The following is a 21,000-nucleotide window of genomic DNA, read 5'->3' as shown; positions in this document are numbered from 1 at the left end:
AGTTTTTGTTTCAAAACTTGATATCCGAAGAGCTTCGTCTTTTGGTTTTTTTCGGATATCAAGTATATTTGGACCCACCTAGAGTAAGAGAAAGTTTCAATGATAAAATGACAATTTCCATTGATGAACTCTACAAAATAAATAAACACCTCCTTCACAAAATGAGTACAATTTTAGAAAACGTATTTTATTGCTACTAAAATAAAAACAAAAAAGTGGCCTAAACCGAACTTCGTTAGAATTATGCGGCTCAAATTCAAAAATTTCAAGACTTGGGGGGATTATAACGTAATATTTTGCTAATCTATTAGTTTTAGGGCTTTTCTCATACCGTCCTCTAAAACCCTGCTGCATCCTCTCTCTCTTACCCTTGCCGCGTTCATCTTCTAAAACCCACTTTCGTCATATTCTTCTGAATTCCTTCATACAGGCATTGAACACCGAAGATGAAGAAGGAAGGGAGGAAGAAGCTGAAGGATGAGGATTTGAAGCCAGTAGAGAAAGAAGATGTTGTGAATGGAAAAGAAGTTCCTAGTGATTCTGAGGACGACGGTGTAGAAAGTCCTGTCGTTTCGGATGATGATTATGGGGTATGTTCGTATTCCAATTTCTAACACTCCATTTTTGATAAAGTAAACAAATATTTGCACAGGATTAAATTGGTGTCGTCAGATGGTGTTTTATTAGAATGTTCAACTGAATCGTACTCGGGCAACGTTTGAGGTTTATTTTTAATTTTAAGTAATCAGATTGATGGCGCAAACACAGGGGGGAGTGGGTAGTCAATTCTAAAGCTACATGTTTGTATTACTATTGATATGTGCGCATATTGAAGTTATAATTTTGCAAGAGCATTACGAGTCTGTTTCTTATGCTTGTTAATGTGGTTTGTCTGATTCTAGAGCTTCTCTGAGGGTGACGATTCTTCAAGGAACTCAGATTCAGAATCAGAATCAGGATCTGAACAGAGTGAATTCTCGGAAGATGAGGTACATAGTAATTAACTTTGTAGTGAATTCCAAAGATCTTTCAAAGCACACACCATCAATAACTTGACACACATATGTGTGATATACAGTTACCTATATCTAATCATCTCTTATCTTTATTTTAGTCCTAAGGAACTTCTTAATTCTGAAAAAGTTTTTGGGCTTCCTCTGGAAATTATAAAGCATACCATAAATGTAATCCTGAGTTCTCGTTATTGCTATAATATCAGGATGATGAGAACCCAATCAACGAAGCTGAAGGTGATTTGAGTGATGGAGTTGATGATCATAGTGAAGGAGATCAAAGTGCAAGTGAGGATTCTCGTGAAGTAGTTGATGAAAGTGATTCATCAGAAGATGAGGTCCACTATAACATTTCTTTTTCAGTTTGAAATAGAGCTGCATATTTAGCTTCACTAGGGGTTTCAGTTATATGTTATTCAAATACATAGTATGAATGTGGTTTTGATATTTGCTTTTTATAATAGGTTGGACCTAGGAACACTATTGGTGATGTTCCTTTGGAATGGTATAATGAAGAAGAACATATTGGATATGATGTTGCTGGAAAGAAAATCAAGAAAAAGGAAAGACTAGATAAACTCGATTCATTTCTAGCAAGAACAGATGACTCAAATAGTTGGTGGGTTGGAGTCTTTTTTCATAAACTTGCTTACTTTGACATCAAAACTTATTCATTTTTTAAAAAGATTCAAACTTTTTATCATTTTTTTAAAACATTTCAGGCGCAAGATCACAGATGATATTGAAGATGAGGAAGTTGAACTTACTAAAGAAGAAACTAAGCTTATTCGCAGACTATTGAAAGGACATGCCCCTCATGCAGACTTCGATCCACATGCAGTTAGTGTCCTTTTTAGTAATTTCACATCAAAATGTGATTAACAATAACAATTACATAACTGAATCCACACTATTCTTGTTCTTTTTTTGCAGCCTTATGTTGATTGGTTTGCATGGGATGGTGCTAAACATCCACTCTCAAATGCTCCAGAACCAAAAAGGCGTTTTATTCCTTCAAAATGGGAAAGCAAAAAGGTTGTTAAATACATCAGAGCAATTAGAAAGGGACTTATAACATTCGATAAGCCAAAAGAACAACCCCGTTTTTATAACTTATGGGGTGATGAATCTAGTTCAAATGAAAAAGGACATGGATTATCATACATACCTGCTCCCAAAACTAAATTACCAGGTTTGATTTCCTTCATATTCTTGTTTCTAAAATCTAAATTCTTCAAATTTCATGATATTTTCTTTTTTTTTTCTCACAACTTATAATCAAACTTTTATCACTTTTAGGCCATGATGAATCGTATAATCCATCTTTGGAATATATTCCAACTCAAGAAGAGATAAGTGGTTATCAGCTTATGTTTGAGGAGGACAGACCTAAGTTTATCCCAAAACGGTATCCCACTTTCTTGAATCTTGATTTTGGCTTTAAATTTCAAGATTCAGGTACTAATATTATCTTTATCTTTCAATCTTTTAGGTTTACATCTTTGAGAAGTGTTCCAGCTTATGAAAAAAGTGTGAGGGAAACTTTTGATCGTTGTTTGGACTTATACTTGTGCCCTAGGGCACGAAAGAAGCGTGTAAGTGGGTCCCACATAAAGATCTGTAAATATCAGTTTCTGACTTTAATCTTTTCATATAACTTGAAACTTTTGTGATTTTTTCAGATTAATATAGATCCAGAGTCTTTAAAACCCAAGCTTCCAAGTCGAAAAGATCTTAAACCTTATCCAACAACATGTTATCTTGAGTATAAAGGGCATAAAGGTCCAGTTTCTTCAATTTGCACTGACACATCTGGCCAGTATATTGCTTCTGGTAACATATTTTACATTCTGATTTTCTTTTTATTCAATGGAGACATGTTTTTTTGTGTTATTATTATTTTTTTAAAACTTTATTATATGATTAAATAGGATCACATGATGGATCTGTTCGTTTATGGGAGGTTGAAACTGGTAGATGTATCAAGATTTGGGAATTAGGTGAACCTGTGAAACATGTTGCATGGAATCCTTTACCTGAGCTTCCTATTTTAGCTGTTTCAATGTAAGATCACTTCATTAAATTTAAATCACTTGTTTATATATATATATATATATATATATATATATATATATATATATATATATATATATATATATATATATATTTTCAAAAGTTGTAATGATTATATGTGAAAAATATTCAGGGGACATGATGTTTTTCTTTTGGACACTGGGCTTGAGAAAGAAGAACATAAGATGATTTCAGATCTTTTGCATGTTGAAACTCCCACTTCCCCTGATGAATCTGGTTAGTTTTTTCTTTTTTTTGGATTCTTTATTTTATTTTTTATTTTTTATAAATCGTCTTATCTAAACAAAAAACCATAAACCTTAAATTTGATTTGTTATAGAAACTGCAGTCAGTGTAAGCTGGTCTCAATACGATAAATATGAAGGAATCAGGATCACACACTTCAAGGTGGTTTATTTATTTTTATTCTTTTCATTTTTTAAAAAACTCAAATTAGATAATAAAAAAGATTAATTCACATGTTTTTGAATGTCATTGCAGTCTGTTTCATCTGTGGAATGGCATCGAAAAGGAGACTATTTCTCTACTGTTATGCCTGCAGATATCCTTTTTATTTTGACTTCATCTGCTTTCCCCATTAAGTCCTAATATTTTACAGATTTGCCCTTGTATTTTATTATGATTACTTAATTGTTACACCTTGACTTGATTCTTACGTGAATCAAAAGCAGTATTAATACATCTTCTATCAAAGAAACTTACTCAAAGATTACCCTTCAAATTACATGGTCTTCCTGTTTCTTCAACTTTTCATCCTACAAGATCAATCTTTTTTGTTTCAACAAAAAAGAATGTTAGAGTTTATGATTTAGTAAAGAAGAAGTTCATCAAAAAGCTTGAAGCTGGAGTGCGTGAAATCTCTTCTATCTCCATTCATCCTGGTGGTATGTTTCCAATTCTATCCCTTGTTTATTGTTCTAGATCAATTTTTTAATGAAAACTATATTATTGTTTTTATGCAGGTGATAATGTTATTGTGGGAAGTAAAGATGGAAAGTTATGTTGGTTTGACATGGATCTTTCATCAAAACCTTACAAAGTTCTCAGGTATGTTTTTCATTAATACATACCATGATTGATATCCATGAATCTAACATTAACATGATATGATTTTTCCAAATGTGTTCAGATCTCACAATAAAGACATAACAAATGTGGCATTCCATCGCAACTACCCTTTGTTTGCATCTTGTTCTGATGATTCCACAGCATATGTTTTCCATGGCATGGTTTACTCAGATTTGAATCAGAATCCTCTTATTGTTCCTTTGGAGATTCTTCATGGCCATAGAGACACAAATGGAAGAGGTATTTTCTTCTTCTTCTTCTTCTTTAGTTTCTTTCTGAATGCTATTTTTAGTTATAAACAAATCATCTTATTATTTGTTGTTGTTTAGGTGTGTTGGATTGTAAGTTTCATCCAAGGCAGCCATGGTTGTTCACTGCAGGGGCTGATTCTGTGATCAAGCTCTTCTGCCATTAAAAAACTCGGAAGAAAGTTTGAAATGATGATATGTTTGTCTTCAACATCTCTACAAAATGTGGAATTGTTTTGTTTTGTGATTTGTAGAAAAGCATATGGTTATGGTTGTAGTTCAATTTTGTTATATCATTGTAGGAAGTGTGAGGGTTGACTTTTAGATATTTGTTATTCCTAAAGAGCATTCAAAGGGATGGGATTATGTATGTTTATGAGTTTATCTTATGAATGGTGATTGCATTTTGACATATATGATGAGATCAAGGAAGGCATGGAATGGGAAAAAGACTTGTTTGTTTTTGATGGGTGGAATCACTTTCTATTTTGTTAATTTCTTTTTGAGTAAATTGCAAATTTGGTCCCCGAGGTATCTTAAAAAGTACAAGTTGAGTCAATTTTTTTCCCTTGCACATGTTCAAAAAAAATTTAAAATACAGTGCAGATTTTGGTCCTTTGAAAATTAAAATGCATTTTTTTTTATAAAACATAAGAACAAAGTTTTACATAGACGTAGCGGGTAAACAAGCAACAAGCTATCACACAACATTTTTTTGGATGACAACTAATTCTTTTAAAACCAACCTATATAGATCTTGGAGTGATAATATTACTATGTATAACCTACTCGACTCTATTGAGTAGCTCTACAGCATCTGGTGCAAAGAAACCGAAAGTATCAAATGTAAAGGGTATAAATGTGTTGATTTTTAATGCATGTTTTTTCATGTTTTGTCATTTTGGTTGATACAACTTTTAAAGCAGCTTGCAACTCTACTCTCCAAACCCACAAGAAGGGAAACCCCTGTTAGATCCATGCATGCATGTTTTCTTCCGGCCCATCCAAATATTAAAACATCAGCTGGTCTAAGTGTTGATTTTTCTTCTAATGGGTCAGTCAAAAAATTCACAGGTGCCTCTTTCTTGGCGGAAACCCCAGTGCGCCTAAATATGTCGAAAAGAACATCCATAACCAAATCGTGTCGGTACTTGAACCCCGGGAGCTCTTTACAATGAACTACATGCTCCCCAAAGGAGTCCAAGCATACTTTACGACAAACAAGGCAAGTCTCGTCAGCCGGAAATAAAGGGATCATAAGGTAATACTTGAGGATGACATGATACTCCACTGGCGACATATGTTTGCCAAGACCGTCAATAGGAATAATCATAAGGAAATCCTGAGCATGTGGGGCCTTAGACACTTAAAAATTGCTTTCTGTCTAATCGTCATGTCGAAGTCAACTTCCATGTCTTGGACAATTTTACTAAAAAGGGCACTCGCCAATGAATGTTGGGCTTTTGGAGGGGCGGTGTCCTTATTAGTGAAACAACTGAAATCAAAGCCAGAAATCGTATCACGAAGACATGCCAAAGCACAAACATAATCTGAATCTATACCATATATATCGCTATTTCGTAAGATGTGGTCTTGTAACGCCCACAATTGAGCTTGTGAGACCACAAAAGCGTAGGAGGAAGCCTCTACGACTGAGTACAACCCCAAACCACCGAGCCTAATTGGTAAAGAAGCCATTGAAGGTCCCCAAAGAACAGACCCCCGCAAACCACAATGTCCTCAATCGACCTACGTAACCATTTATCAAAACAAAGCAGCCTCTTCCATGTGAACGGGATGACACGTTCTTAAGCCAAAGAAAAGTTTGGTGATGCCCATACAAGATCGAAGCAAAAGTTCACTATGGGGGTCATGTAACTGTGGTAGAAGACGCATCAAATCAACAGCCTTTGCAGCCCTCTTCATGGCTAACTCACTAATAAAATCCGCATCTCTACTAGCAGCTCCCCCAAGAAGCTTCACCCCCACTAAAGGTCGCCTAATATCAGCAGGGAATAAACCTGTACGAAACTTCGTACCATCACATGAAGGCTAAAATAGCTCAATTTTCTTGATATTCAACTCAAGCCCCAATCCTGGGCCTACCACCCTAATGATGTCCACCCGTTACACAACAAAGTGTGTTTGGTCGCCCCATATATTATTGATCTATTTAAATGCATTTGAATATGAAAATTCATTGTTTTCCTATACACCAACAAAAAACATGATTATAAATTAGATATTGACATCATTAACCACAAAAAGCGCGCCTCATATAATAACTATCTTTAAAGAAAATATCAACACATCATCAAGAATTTTGAAATTTCCCATTTCTGAAAATATATTTCTAACAAAAGGTTCTTTGGAAATAAATTTTTGGAAGTTGACTTGTGATTTTCGAATATTATAAGCAAATAAGATTTATTTAAATGCTCTATGGTTTTCGAATTTGATTTCACAGACTTAAAGTTATTTCAAAAATAACTTTATCAAAAGACATAACATGACAGATCAGTCAATATATCACATTGTTTATCATTATTTCATCCAACCAAATAGACTCTAATCCCAAAAAATGGATGATTAAAATTGTAGTCAATATATCACATTGTTTATCATTATTTCATCCAACCAAATAGACTCTAATCCCAAAAAATGGATGATTAAAATTGTTCGCTCAACATACAAAACAAACAACAATATCAACCTACTTATTTAAATAAAAGTGAACCAACATTGTAGCATATTACAACCAAATAACTTTCAAATAATATACAATAATGCTTACTTCATGATGTATAACTATAAGAGAAAAAAATCCCAAAACCAATATGCATTTGTTACAAAATGTTAAAGAAACTTCATATAGTTTCAAAAACAAGAATCTATTGTAAAAGTTGAACAGCAGCTATGGCAGGTATCTTTTCACGCAGTTTCTGTGTCAAGGCTACTCTCACTGTCATCACACTTGCTGCGGGACCCGTTAACCGTACTTTCACAATTGGCTCTTCTATTGACACAAGCTCCACTTCTCCACCTGCGGCCCCCACAAGATACGGTCGAATTTCTTCCAACACCTATCATATTTCAAACCATCAGATCAACTGACATGACATGACATGACAGACTGTGTATGTGTCTCTGAGACCGTGACTGATGTCAATAAGACAAAGATTGTGACTTTTTATTCCATTCAATGATTCCATACAACCAAACAGACCCTTTTTGAGATATGAAATACAATATTGAATATAAATAAAGTTGTATCATTTTTCATGTTTGTGGGCAATTATGAAGTGAAATACCTTCTCTATGTTTTCTTCATTGAGCTCAAGGCCAGTTTCTTCATCTGGAATTGGTTCAACTGCAACAATTTCAGGGATCTTCTCCATGAGACGACGTTCAATCCCTAATTTCATTGTTGTTACAGAACTTGGACATGAACCACAAGCTCCTTGAAGCTTTAATCGAACAATGTTTCCATCGATTTCATGTAATGCTACATTTCCTCCATCTGCAATGAGATATGGTCTGATTTCATCCAATACACTCTCAATGTTTTCTGCTGTAAGAGGTAGCTCAATAGCTGATTCTGGAGTAGCAACAGCCTTCACAACTGCAACATGGGAGTGATTTAGGCTTTAGCACAAATACTCAATTAGAAGCACTTGAAGAATTAAGTAATTGACATCAATAGCATGTTAGCATTATTAGCAACTTCATCCAATTAATCTGAAGCCCATAAACAGGCAAGAAGCGAAGAACTATTCCAATTTCACCTCAGAATCACAAGCCTCAAGCTTACAAAAACAACAATAGACATGTTTAGGATCACGAATTCCAGATTCTGAAGTTAGAATCGAGCAAACGCGGCTGAAAAGTTTAACTGAAACCACTAGTTCTAGATGACAACAGCTTCAAGCACCAGAAAATCATACCTTTCCTACGGGTCGATGATGAAAATCGAATTTTTGATGTCCTAGAACCGCCCCTTGCAAAAGAAAATCGATTGCCCAAAATACTAGAAGAAACCTGGAATTGTTCAATACGAAAATCCCAACAAAGAAATCAATAATTGATCATAACGAAATCCAGAGGCATAGATGAAAACACATAGATTAATAAATAAATAAAACAAACTACCCTCCAGAAGAGTGGCGAAGGTGACGAAGAAGAAGAAGAAGAAGCATAAGAGGATGATGGGTAATCTAGGGTTTGTTGTTGACGCCTACAGATGTATGAACATGACGAATGGCTCAAAATCGCAGCACCGTGCATCTTCGCTGTTCTTGTTCTTCTTTGGTAAAATAGCAACAGAATAATCAAAAACCTAATTCTCTCTGTAAGAAATTGTTGGAGCTTTTGAAGAAGACGACTTGGCTACGGGTTTTTGTTATGGACCCAAAGAGAGAGGAGATGGAGAAAGCGCATCTTCGAGTGATGGCTGACTTGGCTCCGGAATTATCGTGGACCAAGAATTATTAGAATTAATCTTTTATTTAAAAACGAGTTGTTAAAAAAATGTCATATCTTGAGGTAGTACATTTTTATATAAAAAAAAAGACTACATTTTTATAAAATGATTTTTTAGGACTTTAAATAAATTATCAAATAGTCGGTTAAAATCGCTCAAGAATTAGGGAGGATTTTTAAACGACATAGATAATATTTAATGATTTTATTAAATCTTTGCATATACAAGTTTGAATAGATTAGAAAAATTATTGTTGGCATATAAAGGTAAATGATGCAACACTAATTTGATGTAACCCAAAATGAAAATTAATTTTAGGATGGGAAAATCAATAATGAAGCAATCAATTGCAAGAATAGAAAATAATGATTGTAATTCCATTTTATGAATTAGAAAATCAAAAATCAAAGTTTGAAGAAGTATCACATCAAACATCTAAGTATTGAAAGAATAAATAGGTCAAACCATTAATCGATCTATTAATCATTTAATAGATACCTTATCATCTTTTACCACGAAATTAGATTAGATAAATATGGCCAAAATTAAATAGAATTTTATAATAATAAAGTTATAACTAAATACTAACCCTAATCAAATAACCTCATTATTAATTTCTAATTTTTTTCAAGTTTTTAAGAAAAGGATTAAACCCTGCACCCTGGTCAAATGAACTACCCGGTCTCATCAAGACCCAAATTAATTAAACCTCTATTGGGCTATTCTTTTGGACATTGGACTCTTTTTGTTCGGGTTATTTAATTGATCAAATCATTGAAGTTTGAACTATTTCTTTGGACTAAAAAACTTAGGGGTAGGCCAGTTACTTTTCACAACTCTCCTCGGCAATCCCACACCACTTGTTTGATTTCTTCGAAGGAAATAGGAAATACAAAGGACAACGCTTTTGTATGAGATCATTGGAAATAGCAAGACTACAAAAAGATGGTCAAATGGGTCTTCATAAAATATTTTTTTTTCAAAGAACACTTTGTCTGTTTGTCATATTATGTGATAGCGTTTGTGCACTAGGTACCATCAATATTGAGGGTGTTAAGCCAATTATAATTCCCGTTCGACTTGACGATAGAGTGAAAATATCCGAGTTTTCATCCCCTAAGGATGCCCATCTCGACTGAGCTTTTTGCTTAGAGAAATTAAATATCCTCCTACTTTTTGATCATAACAATCATGCTACACATTTAAATGATGACATGTGTCATATTAGTATCCTAAAATATCATAAAATCTCATTAAATGAGCATTAAATGTTACACATGTCACCATTTCATTAGATAGGAGGATATGTAGGAACAAAAAGTAGGAGAATATTTAATTTCTCTTTTGCTTAAGGTCAAGTCAAACCCTCTCCTCAAACTCTTCACATTTAGACATTAAATACCAAATTAACACGATCATACGATTTTAGGTTCAATCTTTCTACATAACAAATTCTAATGTAACCCATATCATTTTTTTGGCTTGTAGGGTTGTAGGATCTTGGGATCCTACCATCAGGATCTGATTTTAACAACATTGTTTATAATTATATAAAATACAATAATTATTTACAATATAATTAAAAGTTAGAGAAAGTTATTCGCAGTTAAACAAATACCCTTTTTAATAGGTTACCATTTAGTCATTTGCCAATAAATGATAAAACCCTATTTAGGAAAACAAGTTGGTACCGGATCGTAAACCATCATACATTAAAGAGAAATTAAATATCTTTCTAACTTTTCTTCTTACTTGTCTTCCTAGTTCCTATCATATGAAATGGTGATACGTGTTATATTTTGATAAAATTAATAATAGTGAAAGATACTTGTAATCATTTGACATGATATGGGTAGAATGATAAGTAGAAAGAAAAATAAAAGAATATTTAATTTTTGTACATTCAAAATATCTAAAGAAACGTAAATTTGGAACACTAAGGCGGCATTTGGTTCATAGAATGTTTTTGAAGGAATTGGAATCTGTCTTGAATTGGAATCTAATTCAATATTCTGTTTGGTTAGCGGTAAATGGAATTTGAATTCAATATTATATTTTGTTTGGTTGACCGAAAATGGAATTTGTATAGTGTAAAATGAAAGAACTACTATTTTTGTTTTTTGCTTACTTTTACTTTTTTTTATAATTATATGTAAAAATATATTATATAAATTATAAAAATAGTAAACGGTGCTGGTGGCGGCGACGATGGTGGCAGAAGTGACGGTGGTGGTGATGGCGGTAGTGTGTGGTGGTGATGAAGGTGGAGGTGGTGGTAGTAGTGACATCACTAGTGTTAATCGTAGAGACAATGGTGGTTGTGGCGGTGGGTGTTAGTGGCGGCGATGGTGGTGGTGGTGGCAATAAAGGTGATGGTGGTGATGATAGAGTTAGTAGTAACTACGGTAGTGGTAGGGTTGTGGTGTAGGTGGTAACGGAGGTTATGGGTAGTGGTGATAGTGGTGGTGGTGGTGGTGACGGTGGTGATAGTAGTGGTGTCAGCGATGGTGATGGTGGTAACGGAAGCGGTGGGTGGTGGTGTAGAAGGTGGTGGCAGTGGCGACGACATTAGTGAGGGTGGGTGGCGGAGGTGGTGGTGGTGGGTAGTGGTGGCGAAGGTTGTGGTAGAGGCGGTCGCGAGTAGTGACAGAGATTTTTCATATTTAATGTTAAAAATGAAAAGGGTAATATGGTAATATTCAACACTCTCACTTGAAGGAATTTGAATTTCCTCATCTTTTAGATGAAATTTATTTTCCCTCGATGGAAGGAAAGTTGGACATATATAGGAATCCAATTCCTTCTTAAAACTTAAACCAAACATAGAAAAGTGATGAAATTAAATTCCAATTCCTTCCGATTCCAATAAATTCCAGCGAACCTAAGAATCAACTACACACAGTTTCTTTTTTTCTTTATTCTTTAACACCCAAAAAGAAATTAACTAGTAATAGCAATTTAAATCACACTAAATGTTACAAATATAATGATTGCAATGAATATTCATAGACCAATGCATACATGCATGCAAGAAACTTATAACGCCTCAAGTTTTCAATTCCAGTGCATCTGAGAAGATGTATACAGTGGATTTAGCATAGAAGAATTTGATTTCCCTTTTTTCTTTGAAAACAAGTCTCCCAGAAGAGGAATTATCGGTTTCTTCTTCACCACTTTCCTCTCCGTCATCTTCCTCCCTCCACCACTACTTACCACCGGGGTCAAGCCTGACATTGAGCTCTGCTCCACTACCTTTTCAGCTTTTGCGATCTTTGACATGTTCTTTTGGAGCTCAGCGTTTAAAGAAGCCAAAGCCACCTCGGTCTCAGACTCTTTCTCTTTCAGTAACTTCAACTCTTTCTTCGTTTCTTCAAGTTCCGACTCAAGCTTTTTCAGGGAGGTAACAAGCACTGGCACCGGCGGCGGCGGCGGCGGCTCTTCTTCGATTTCTCTGGAAGACGACGAGCATGATTTCCATGAAGTTTGAGTGCTATGTGTGGATTTCCATGATGGTGTTTCTTGTTTTGGTAAGGTGAATGGAGGTTTAGGAGATGGTAAGAAGATTTCTCCGGTGAGAAACTTCTCTCCGAAGATGGCCACGGCTTCTTTCACTGAACTGAAAGCACGGGAGGTGTCTACATTGGAGCTGTAGTCAACGGCTATTGGTGGTGGTGGTGGGTTTTCCGGTAGGGTTTGGGATTCCATGGTGGTGGAATTTGGAGGATGCAGTTAGAGAGTGTTGGCTTTTGATGATGGATGAGTGCTGAGTTTTCTTTGCTTTCACTTCAGATGTTGATGTTGTTGAGGGAGCTAGCTAGTTAGCTAGGGTTTGCTTTCACTGCAAGTACATGGTAAAGAAATTGACCAGTCAACTACTTTGACATTTCACTTGGTCAACGAATTAAATTCAGTTTGCAATTAAAGGATAAAAATCAAAGAATTAGTTGTAAACAAAATGAAACAGAACCCATAAAGCTACTTTTCTTGGATAAATACACTGGTAAAAAAATATAAGTTTTTTTTTTTTTTTTTTTTTTTTTACTTTTATTATAAACCCTTGTTTTTTTTATTCATGTTTAGTACAGTAATAATAAACTAAAAAATTTATAAATGACTGAATTAATTTTTTCATTATGTATATGTTTTTTTTGTGATTCACCAATACAACTATAATATTGAGGCCTAAACACTAGTTTAAAAATAATATAAGGTTGAGCCGACCTTGGACCTTGGATATATATATATATATATATATATATATATATATATATATATATATATATATATATATATATATATATATATATTCTCATACATGGATTTAACACGAATATGAAAACCAGTGAGAACCCTTTTATTCGCAGGGGTGGGGTTCGTCAGTTATGGCATGATCAGTTTGGAGGAGAGATAGTCGGTTGTTGGATATGGTCGTATGAGAATCGGAAAACCAGTGAGAAAGCAGGGTTGTTATTCGAGGAGCAATTATCATGGTGATCGCTCGAGTAGGCGGTTCAGGCCACTAGAGTTTTCAGTTATTGGGAAGGCGTATTTCTAGCGGCGAAAGTGTTGGTTTAGACTTTGTTTTGGAGGTTCCATGTGATTTTGGATGTCTCTAGAGAAAGATATCCGGGCGGTATGAGGATCATTTCGGTGGTGCCTTTCGGGTTAATGATTTAAGTTTTGGGTGGTTCAGGAGTGATTTCGGGGACGAAATCAAATTCAAGTGGGGGAGAATTGTAACATCCGGATATCTAGGTATGGGAATTTGAGTATTTTATATTGGGGAATGAGGAGACTCGGCGAGTTGACGCCTCAACTCGTCGAGTAGGATCGCGTTTTGGGGACCAGTTTAATGAAGGGACTCGACGAGTCGGGTATTTGGACTCTGTAACGCCTATATTTCCGGGCTTGCCATTTTTAGCAATGTAACAGTCTAGGTTAACCTTTATAACCCGTTTTGAAATAATAAGAGTGTATTATTTGAGTATTATGTGTTTTGTGTTTAATTGCTTAATTATGTGGTTTGATTAATTAAGAATAAAAATAAGCGTCAAAATTTAAGTGTAAAATAAACTTAATATCTTTGGATAATGTTGTAGTAGCTAAAACGAGGTTTCCGAATTTATATAGAACGCCAAAATCTGACTTCGTATAAGGAAGTTATGATTTATCGAAGTTTCGACTTTGCGGTATGCAGCCTGAAATACTCGATTTGAGATCAAGCGGTTTTTAGCCGAAGCATTCCAAACGAGGATCGAAGGTCTCGTTGTTGGTATCGAAGCGATAAAAAGTTAGGCGAGAACGGACGTTAAACGAAGAAGTTATGAATTTATAACGAAGTTTTTCTGTCGCGGTCTATTAAAAATAAATAATAAAAATAAAGTCAAAATTAGCCGATGAAGTCTAAACAAAAGTTGTAGAGCGTAGTCTCACCTTCGCGTGGATATAAAGAACGTCGAAAACGGAGTTCGTATGAAGCAGATATGAATTTCTGAAGTTTATTAAATAATTTGTATTTATTTTTAATCTTTAATTCCGGCATTATCCGAAAGGGAGTCAGCAGTCCGATGTACGCCCCGCGTACTCCGAAGATGTCGACACTCGCAGCAAGTGGCTTCAGATGACGAACGCCATGACGATTTCGGACCTGTACGCCCCGCGTACGTGCGAGGCTCAGCCTCTATAAAAGGCTTGCGAGGGCAGCCGAGAGTTTTGTTCATTTTCTCTCTTCTCTCTCCCGTTTTGCATCAATTTGCGTGCCAAAAATACCCCGAAGCCCCGGTATCATTCTCGAGCCCCGAGGCAAGTCCCGAGATCCCGAAGATCCTGAGAAGTGCGGTTCCCGAGTCGAAGCTCTGTCCGCGAGAAGTTCGATTTTTGTGAAGATCTTCCGGATCTGCTGAGGATTACTACTTCTGCAAGTCGTAGTGCTGTCCGATTGTCTTCTGATCAAGTGAGTGTATACTACCTTTCATAAACACGATAATAATACAAGTATGGTTCGAGTGTATTAAGTATATTGTTGTTTATATGTGTGAGTGTGTAGTTACTTTCTTCTAACGCATGATTAAGAAGTATTTTATATGAAATACGTGTTATGTGTAGAATTTGTTGTTATGTGTGTGAATGTATGTTCACCCTCTTCCATCTCATAGATCTGAATTGCTTTCTATGAAATACGTGTTACGTGGGTATGCCTCATCTGTTATGTGGAATATATATTGAATGAAAATGATATACAGGTTTCAAACTATGTATGAAAGTATATATTTTATCTACTAATATGTTGGGTAGAACATGGATAGATAGTTGGTGTGTAATAAACAGATGAGAGGCCTCGATGTTGTTGTTGTTGTTGATCTAGTTATTCAGCGGAGTATGGATAACGACCACGGACTCTTTCTAGACAGTCCAGTGGAACGCTAGCAGGTTCATAACCTGTAGGTGTTGTGAACGATGTGTTCACCGGTGTACTCTATCCCCCTCATGGTTGCCTTTAGGATATCTATTGTTGAGGAAACCCCTTAGCAGTGATGTCCGTCCCGATGAAAATCCTAGATTAGGTCCCTTGAGATAGATGTTATTTTAGGGACGTAAAGTGAGGATAACGGGAATGGGTAATCGGGATAGTGATTGGTTGGTGAAATTAAATATAATTTATTTATTGTGGGTTGAAAACCCTATATGCTCACCAGGCTCCCAAGCCTGACCCACTCCGTTTTATTTGTATTACAGGTAGTGGCGCGAGGGCATAAGATGGTTGAATCATCAAGTTGTTTTGTTTACAAGTCTGTATATGTATATATTTGTTGAATGACTTGTAATGTTATCGTTTATGTTTTATGGTCTGTATCGGAACATGACATCCCGAGTTTTGATTATATAATGAAAATGCATCTCTTGATGAAATGCTTTGATAAATATTATTTTATCATGTTTTGTTTTGGGAACAAATTCCGCAACTCTTTCAAATCAAAAGGATTTACTCTGAAATTATTTAAAAGCATAAATGAAAATCGGTCTTTTCTGGCCGTGATTTTGGGGATGTCACAGACTCGCCGAGTCGGCGCTGTCAAGGAAAACCCTAATTGTCCGGGTTTGGGACCTATTTAAAGGCCCTTATGGCCTTCAGTGGTGGCCACCTACACCTTTGAGAGACTCCTATCGAACCAGAGAGCTGAGAGAGTGAAGAAGAGCCATTTTGGAGCATTCTTGAGGTGGTTGTGCAATGGAGTAGTCATTTCCAGCAAAGGGAGGTCAAGGGGGGTGTCGATCCAGAGCTTCTGAGCTTGCATCTTCACCATAGAGGCATCAAATCGTTTTCCCTTTTCTGTTTTGGGTAAGATTGGTGATTTTAGGGTTTTCTAGCTTCTTTTATGGCTTGATTTGTGGAGTATAGTGTCCTATTGAGTGTGAAGCCATAGATCTGGACCCAAAGAGGTCCAGAGAGTCCCTTCCATCCTGCTTTATGCATTCTATTTGGAGTTTTGAGCTAGGGTTGTTATGTAATGAAGGGTTTCACCCAAATGAGCTTGTAGAACCTTGCATGAGTGCCCAAGGTTCGACCTTTTCGTGGTTATTGGCTTTGAGGGAGTTAGATCTATGGTTTGGTGAAGCAGATCTGACCTCAGAAGGTCAGATGAGGGTTGTCATGGGAGCAACTCACCGAGTCCATAGGCAGACTCGACGAGTCGAGTCGGGGTTGCCCCGCGATTCGTTACCGAGTAACTCGACGAGTGGAGAGGGAACTCGTCGTGTCTAAGAGGTTTAAAAAGGATTTAGAGAACCCACATGGACTCGCCGAGTCACTCTTGTGTACTCGCCGAGTCTGGTCAGTGTTGACCGTTGACTTGAGTTGTCTTATGTTGACTTTGGGAGTTTTGGTCAACAGAGGTAATAGAGGTCAGGGAGGGGTAAAATGGTCTTTTACCCATTACCTGACTAGAGAGGGAAAGAGTAATCGCCGGTTAATTAGAGTTGGGACTTCGAGTATTAATTAGAGACATTTGCCTTATGTGTTAGGCGGTGGCGAGTCCGAGGTTCGCATGTGCAGATAACTGCTTTCTGATTGCCAGGTGAGTCTTCTCACTATACTTTACCTTGAGTAGGTAATCAGAGTTATGTGACAGAGTATTTGTATGCTATGTATGTTATGTGTTGTACTGCATTATTTTTATGTGATTTATGCTGTGCATGTTTACAGAGTTAGAACCGGAAGGTTCCCAGAGTTAGAACCAGAAAGTTCACAGAGTTAGAACCGGAAGGTTCATAGAGTTGGGTCCACGGACCCACAGAGTTATAGCCTAGTGTGGCTAATATGTGTTATGTGTGGTATTTTGGGGAACTCACTAAGCTTCGTGCTTACAATGTTTTGTGTTATGTGTTTCAGGTTTCTCTCAGGATCACGGGACGACACCGACTCGATTGTACACACCAGAGAAAGAGTCATGTTTTGAGGATCCTGGTTTATTATGCAAGTGAAAATGGAGATATGTTTTGTAATTCGATTATGAATGAGATTTTAAGAAAAGTGTTTTTAAGAATTAAACGATTATTTTTAAATGAAAAATTGTTTTGAAATTTACGGTGTTACATCAAGGGTATTCTCCATCGTTCTCCTTTCAATTGTCTCTTTGTCTATCTTTTTTTATCTATATTTATTTCTTTTCTCTCACTATTCATACAACACTCAACATAAATAACTAAATAAGATAAAAGAAAAGAAGAAAACGCCACCTAATTATTATGACTAGATCCTATAAAGCAGATAGGTAATACTTAATGAATTAAGATATATCTCTTATTCTCTTTAGTTTTAATTATTAGTTAAACTTTATTATTCACCGTAGAATCCATTTACATATAAAATTCATCTGTTTATGAATTATTATTTGTTGATTTATTAGAACAATGTAAATGGAAATGCTAAAATATTATTTAGAATTTGTATATACATTTTATTATTATGATATGAAAATAATTAAATTCTCTATACATCCATTAGTCTAGACATAATTCTACGATACTTTAAAAATGAACAAGATTGCCAAGTTCCACGATGATAAACGATTTAACAATATTTTATATTGTTTTTTTTGTTTTAAATATTTGATATGCCATAATTTCGTATGAATAAAACTTGTTTATATACTTTTGTTTCGAAATTTTGATTCCGGCCCCTCTAGTTTTCGTGCTTGTGTTCCGCCCCTGTCTACTCGGTTCATCAACTGTAAGTTCCCTTAAAATCCTTGCATATGAAAAAATGAAAGAAAAACTGTACAAAAACCCTCACGTGGTTAAAACCCGCACCGCAGCCACAAGAAACCGAACCACAATACCGCACCGTTCGGTTTCTTTATTGAAAAACCCGTATTTACGATTTATGGTTCAGTTTTGACAAATAACGCACCAAACCGTATCATACTCACCCATTATGTTAATTTGAAAACGATGACATGCCCATTTCAAATCTTAGTCACGTAATCACCACCTCTTTTGGCCTCAAGATATAATTATTGTATTATATTTTAATATTTGATTAATTAATTAAACTATAAACATTTAATTAAATTTTTTATTGCAAGAAAGATGTGCAGGCTAAACTCTCTCTTGTGGTTCGAGTATTCCATAAATCCAAAGCTCTTTATTTTAGTTTTTTTATATTTTAAAGTGTATATTGAATATTAAATAATCAAAATTATATATTATGGGTTGGTTTTCGGTTTGGATCGGTTTCTATAAAAATGGGTCGGTTCGGTTTTAGTGGGTACCAAAACCGAATTTTCTATTTTGAAATCTTAAACCCAAAACCAACGATTTTATCCATTTTTTTTTTAACTTTTTTATTTCCTACGGTTTTCCTCATCCCAACTTTTTGCCCATATGGAGAGTTTTACTTAATTTTTTTTGTTAGCTTAAATATGTCATAACTAAAACACGAGACTATCGAATAGGGGTGAACATTTGGACCAAACCAGACCAGACTGACTCTTGGACCAGGCCGATTATGGAGAATATTGTGGACCGTGGACCGGACCGGATGAGTCGTGACCGTGTCCGTTTCCGGGTTTGGGTTTTCCGGTTTTTGGACCCGTTTGGACCGGTACAACTTTAATTGCATAGAGTACAAGTCGTCAAAATAAGATTTTGGGTTTGATAGAACTCGTTAAAATGAATATGTTATTGAGTTTGTTACGATACAACTTGTAAAAATGATTACGTTTCCGTTTCATGCATAACTAATTTACCTTGATGTTAGAATATTTTAACTTGCAAAATTAAATTTCCAAATAAAAGCAACTAACATATAAAAAAAGTTCATCATGATCCCTTTCATATGATTTATCTTTCAAAGATGCATAAAATTAATAATTATAGTCTAAAATAATAGTTAAAAAGTTGAAATATTTCAGCTTTGATAGCTTAACTTTGAAGGATTGTAACTAACTGAATATAATCCCAAAATCAACAAAATTATAGTCTAAATTCATCTACAAATTGTAAACTAAATTTTGGAAAAAACCGCAGGTCAATTCGACTTAAAACGAATGAGTTATGATTGTTTAAAAAATTTCACAGATTACAAAATTTTAAAAATCTTGCTGAAAAACTGAATTTTTTTAGCTTTGATAGCTCAGCTTTGAAAGATTATAACTCATTGAATATAATAACAAAATCAACAAAATTATAGTCTAAATGCATTTATAAACTGAAAATTAAACGTTGAAAAAACCCGCGTGTCAATCCGACTTAAAACGAATGAGTTATGGTTGTTTAAAAATTTTCACAGATTAGAAAGTTTTAAAAATGTTGCTGAAAAGCTGAAAATTTTCAGCTTTGATAGTTCAACTTTGAGAGACTTTAACTCATTGAATATAATACCAAAATCAACAAAATTATAGTCTAAATTCATCTAAGAACTGTAAATTAAACGCTGGAAAAAACTGCGTGTCAATCCGATTTAAAACGAATGAGTTATGGCTGTTTAAAAAAATTCACAGATTACAATTTTTTTTTAAATCGGGTCCAACCGGTTCAAAACCCGGTAAAAACCGGATCGGACCGGGAAAAAAACCGGACCGGTTTTGATGGATTCCTAGAACTGAGAACCGGCCCGGGGGTCCAAAAAAACGGTCTGGTCCGGTCCAGTCCACCGGTCCAAATGCTCACCCCTACTATCGAATAAGAAATTGAACCTAAAAAGTCATTTATTGTATTGAAAGTGTGTTTTTGTTAGATGTGTTTTTGTTAGATGTAATAATATGTGTAAGGTGTATGTATATATAGAACAATTAATTTTAAATATGAAAGGAATTTTTTAATTGCTTCCAACGGCTGCAAACGGTCAATAAAGAAGCCATCCAATAGCAAGCCCTGTCTTCATAAAGAGTTAGAGAATAGAGACTCCACAACCAAACCACCAAACCATGGGGCGGTGTTCACACGTCTCTTGGCCTGCCAACTCGGAAGTTACGTGTCTTCTACTATCCCATATCGGATAGCCTAATGAGGTGTTTGAGATTATTTTTTAATCTAAAAAGTTTTTTTTTTTTTTTTGACAAAATGACTTTTTTTCAAATTTTTTTTTTTAAAATATGTTTGCGTTAACCTTTAAGAAGGCTAAAACCAAAAATCCAAAAGGGACCAATTCATAACTTCTAAAACAATTTATTTTTCTTCTTTGCATTACCTTTTGAAATTACGGAACACTTTTTAAGCTTTTGGCTTTTAAAAAAAACAAAAATTCCAAAAAACAGGTGGAAAAGTAATCTTAAATCGGAAATTTTATATGAAACTCAATTGCTTTGTAAGGGTGAGCAAATCCGAACCAAGAAACCGGAAAACCGACCAAAACTGACGAAATCGAAACCGAAAAAACCGGAACCGAAGCAAAACCGCGGTTTGGGTTTCAAATTTTTAAAAACCGAAATATCGGGTTCGGGTTAGATTTTTGCCTAGAAACTGACCCATCTAACCCGAGAAACCGACTTAACGGTTGAGTGCCACGTTTTTGTATATGTAATCATATGAATATATATATATATATATATATATATATATATATATATATATATATATATATATATATATATATATA

General features: G+C 35.1%; 3 protein-coding genes across 3 annotated transcripts; 1 reads left to right on the top strand and 2 right to left on the bottom strand.

The window, feature by feature from the left end:
- Positions 1–323: 323 nt before the first annotated feature.
- LOC111913649 (ribosome biogenesis protein BOP1 homolog) lies at positions 324–4,837 on the top strand. The gene is made up of 17 exons (XM_023909368.3): positions 324–590; positions 903–989; positions 1,220–1,351; positions 1,478–1,632; positions 1,736–1,853; positions 1,947–2,205; positions 2,313–2,421; positions 2,506–2,608; positions 2,696–2,846; positions 2,945–3,077; positions 3,220–3,323; positions 3,427–3,494; positions 3,588–3,648; positions 3,764–3,991; positions 4,070–4,154; positions 4,237–4,415; positions 4,505–4,837. The coding sequence occupies exons 1-17, from the start codon at positions 447–449 to the stop codon at positions 4,588–4,590; spliced, it is 2,202 nt and encodes a 733-aa protein (XP_023765136.1). The 5' UTR covers positions 324–446; the 3' UTR covers positions 4,591–4,837.
- Positions 4,838–7,121: 2,284 nt separating this feature from the next.
- On the bottom strand, positions 7,122–8,888 carry LOC111913647 (nifU-like protein 2, chloroplastic). The gene is made up of 4 exons (XM_023909367.3): positions 8,573–8,888; positions 8,368–8,461; positions 7,735–8,045; positions 7,122–7,506 (listed from the first exon to the last, which is right to left on the bottom strand). Exons 1-4 carry the CDS (start codon positions 8,705–8,707, stop codon positions 7,315–7,317), a joined length of 732 nt encoding a protein of 243 aa, XP_023765135.1. The 5' UTR covers positions 8,708–8,888; the 3' UTR covers positions 7,122–7,314.
- Positions 8,889–11,839: 2,951 nt separating this feature from the next.
- Positions 11,840–12,672, bottom strand: LOC111913646 (WEB family protein At2g17940). The gene has a single exon (XM_023909366.3). It carries the CDS (start codon positions 12,606–12,608, stop codon positions 11,958–11,960), a length of 651 nt encoding a protein of 216 aa, XP_023765134.1. The 5' UTR covers positions 12,609–12,672; the 3' UTR covers positions 11,840–11,957.
- Between the last annotated feature and the right edge of the window lie 8,328 nt (positions 12,673–21,000).

Source organism: Lactuca sativa, chromosome 7 (assembly GCF_002870075.4).
Source record: "Lactuca sativa cultivar Salinas chromosome 7, Lsat_Salinas_v11, whole genome shotgun sequence".
Lineage (NCBI taxonomy): Eukaryota > Viridiplantae > Streptophyta > Magnoliopsida > Asterales > Asteraceae > Lactuca > Lactuca sativa.
The sequence above is the reverse complement of the archived record's forward strand: the minus strand, read 5'-3'. Positions and strand labels throughout refer to the sequence as shown.

Excerpts from the sequence above, each read along its gene's own strand:
- LOC111913647 (XM_023909367.3), bottom strand. The coding sequence starts at position 8,707 with ATGCACGGTGCTGCGATTTTGAGCCATTCGTCATGTTCATACATCTGT. Across the intron at positions 8,046-8,367 it reads ATCATCGACCCGTAGGAAAG|TTGTGAAGGCTGTTGCTACT; the intron begins GTATGATTTTCT and ends CCCATGTTGCAG. Across the intron at positions 7,507-7,734 it reads ATGAAGAAAACATAGAGAAG|GTGTTGGAAGAAATTCGACC; the intron begins GTATTTCACTTC and ends GAAATATGATAG.
- LOC111913649 (XM_023909368.3), top strand. The coding sequence starts at position 447 with ATGAAGAAGGAAGGGAGGAAGAAGCTGAAGGATGAGGATTTGAAGCCA. Across the intron at positions 2,206-2,312 it reads TCCCAAAACTAAATTACCAG|GCCATGATGAATCGTATAAT; the intron begins GTTTGATTTCCT and ends TATCACTTTTAG. Across the intron at positions 4,416-4,504 it reads TAGAGACACAAATGGAAGAG|GTGTGTTGGATTGTAAGTTT; the intron begins GTATTTTCTTCT and ends GTTGTTGTTTAG.
- LOC111913646 (XM_023909366.3), bottom strand. The coding sequence starts at position 12,608 with ATGGAATCCCAAACCCTACCGGAAAACCCACCACCACCACCAATAGCC.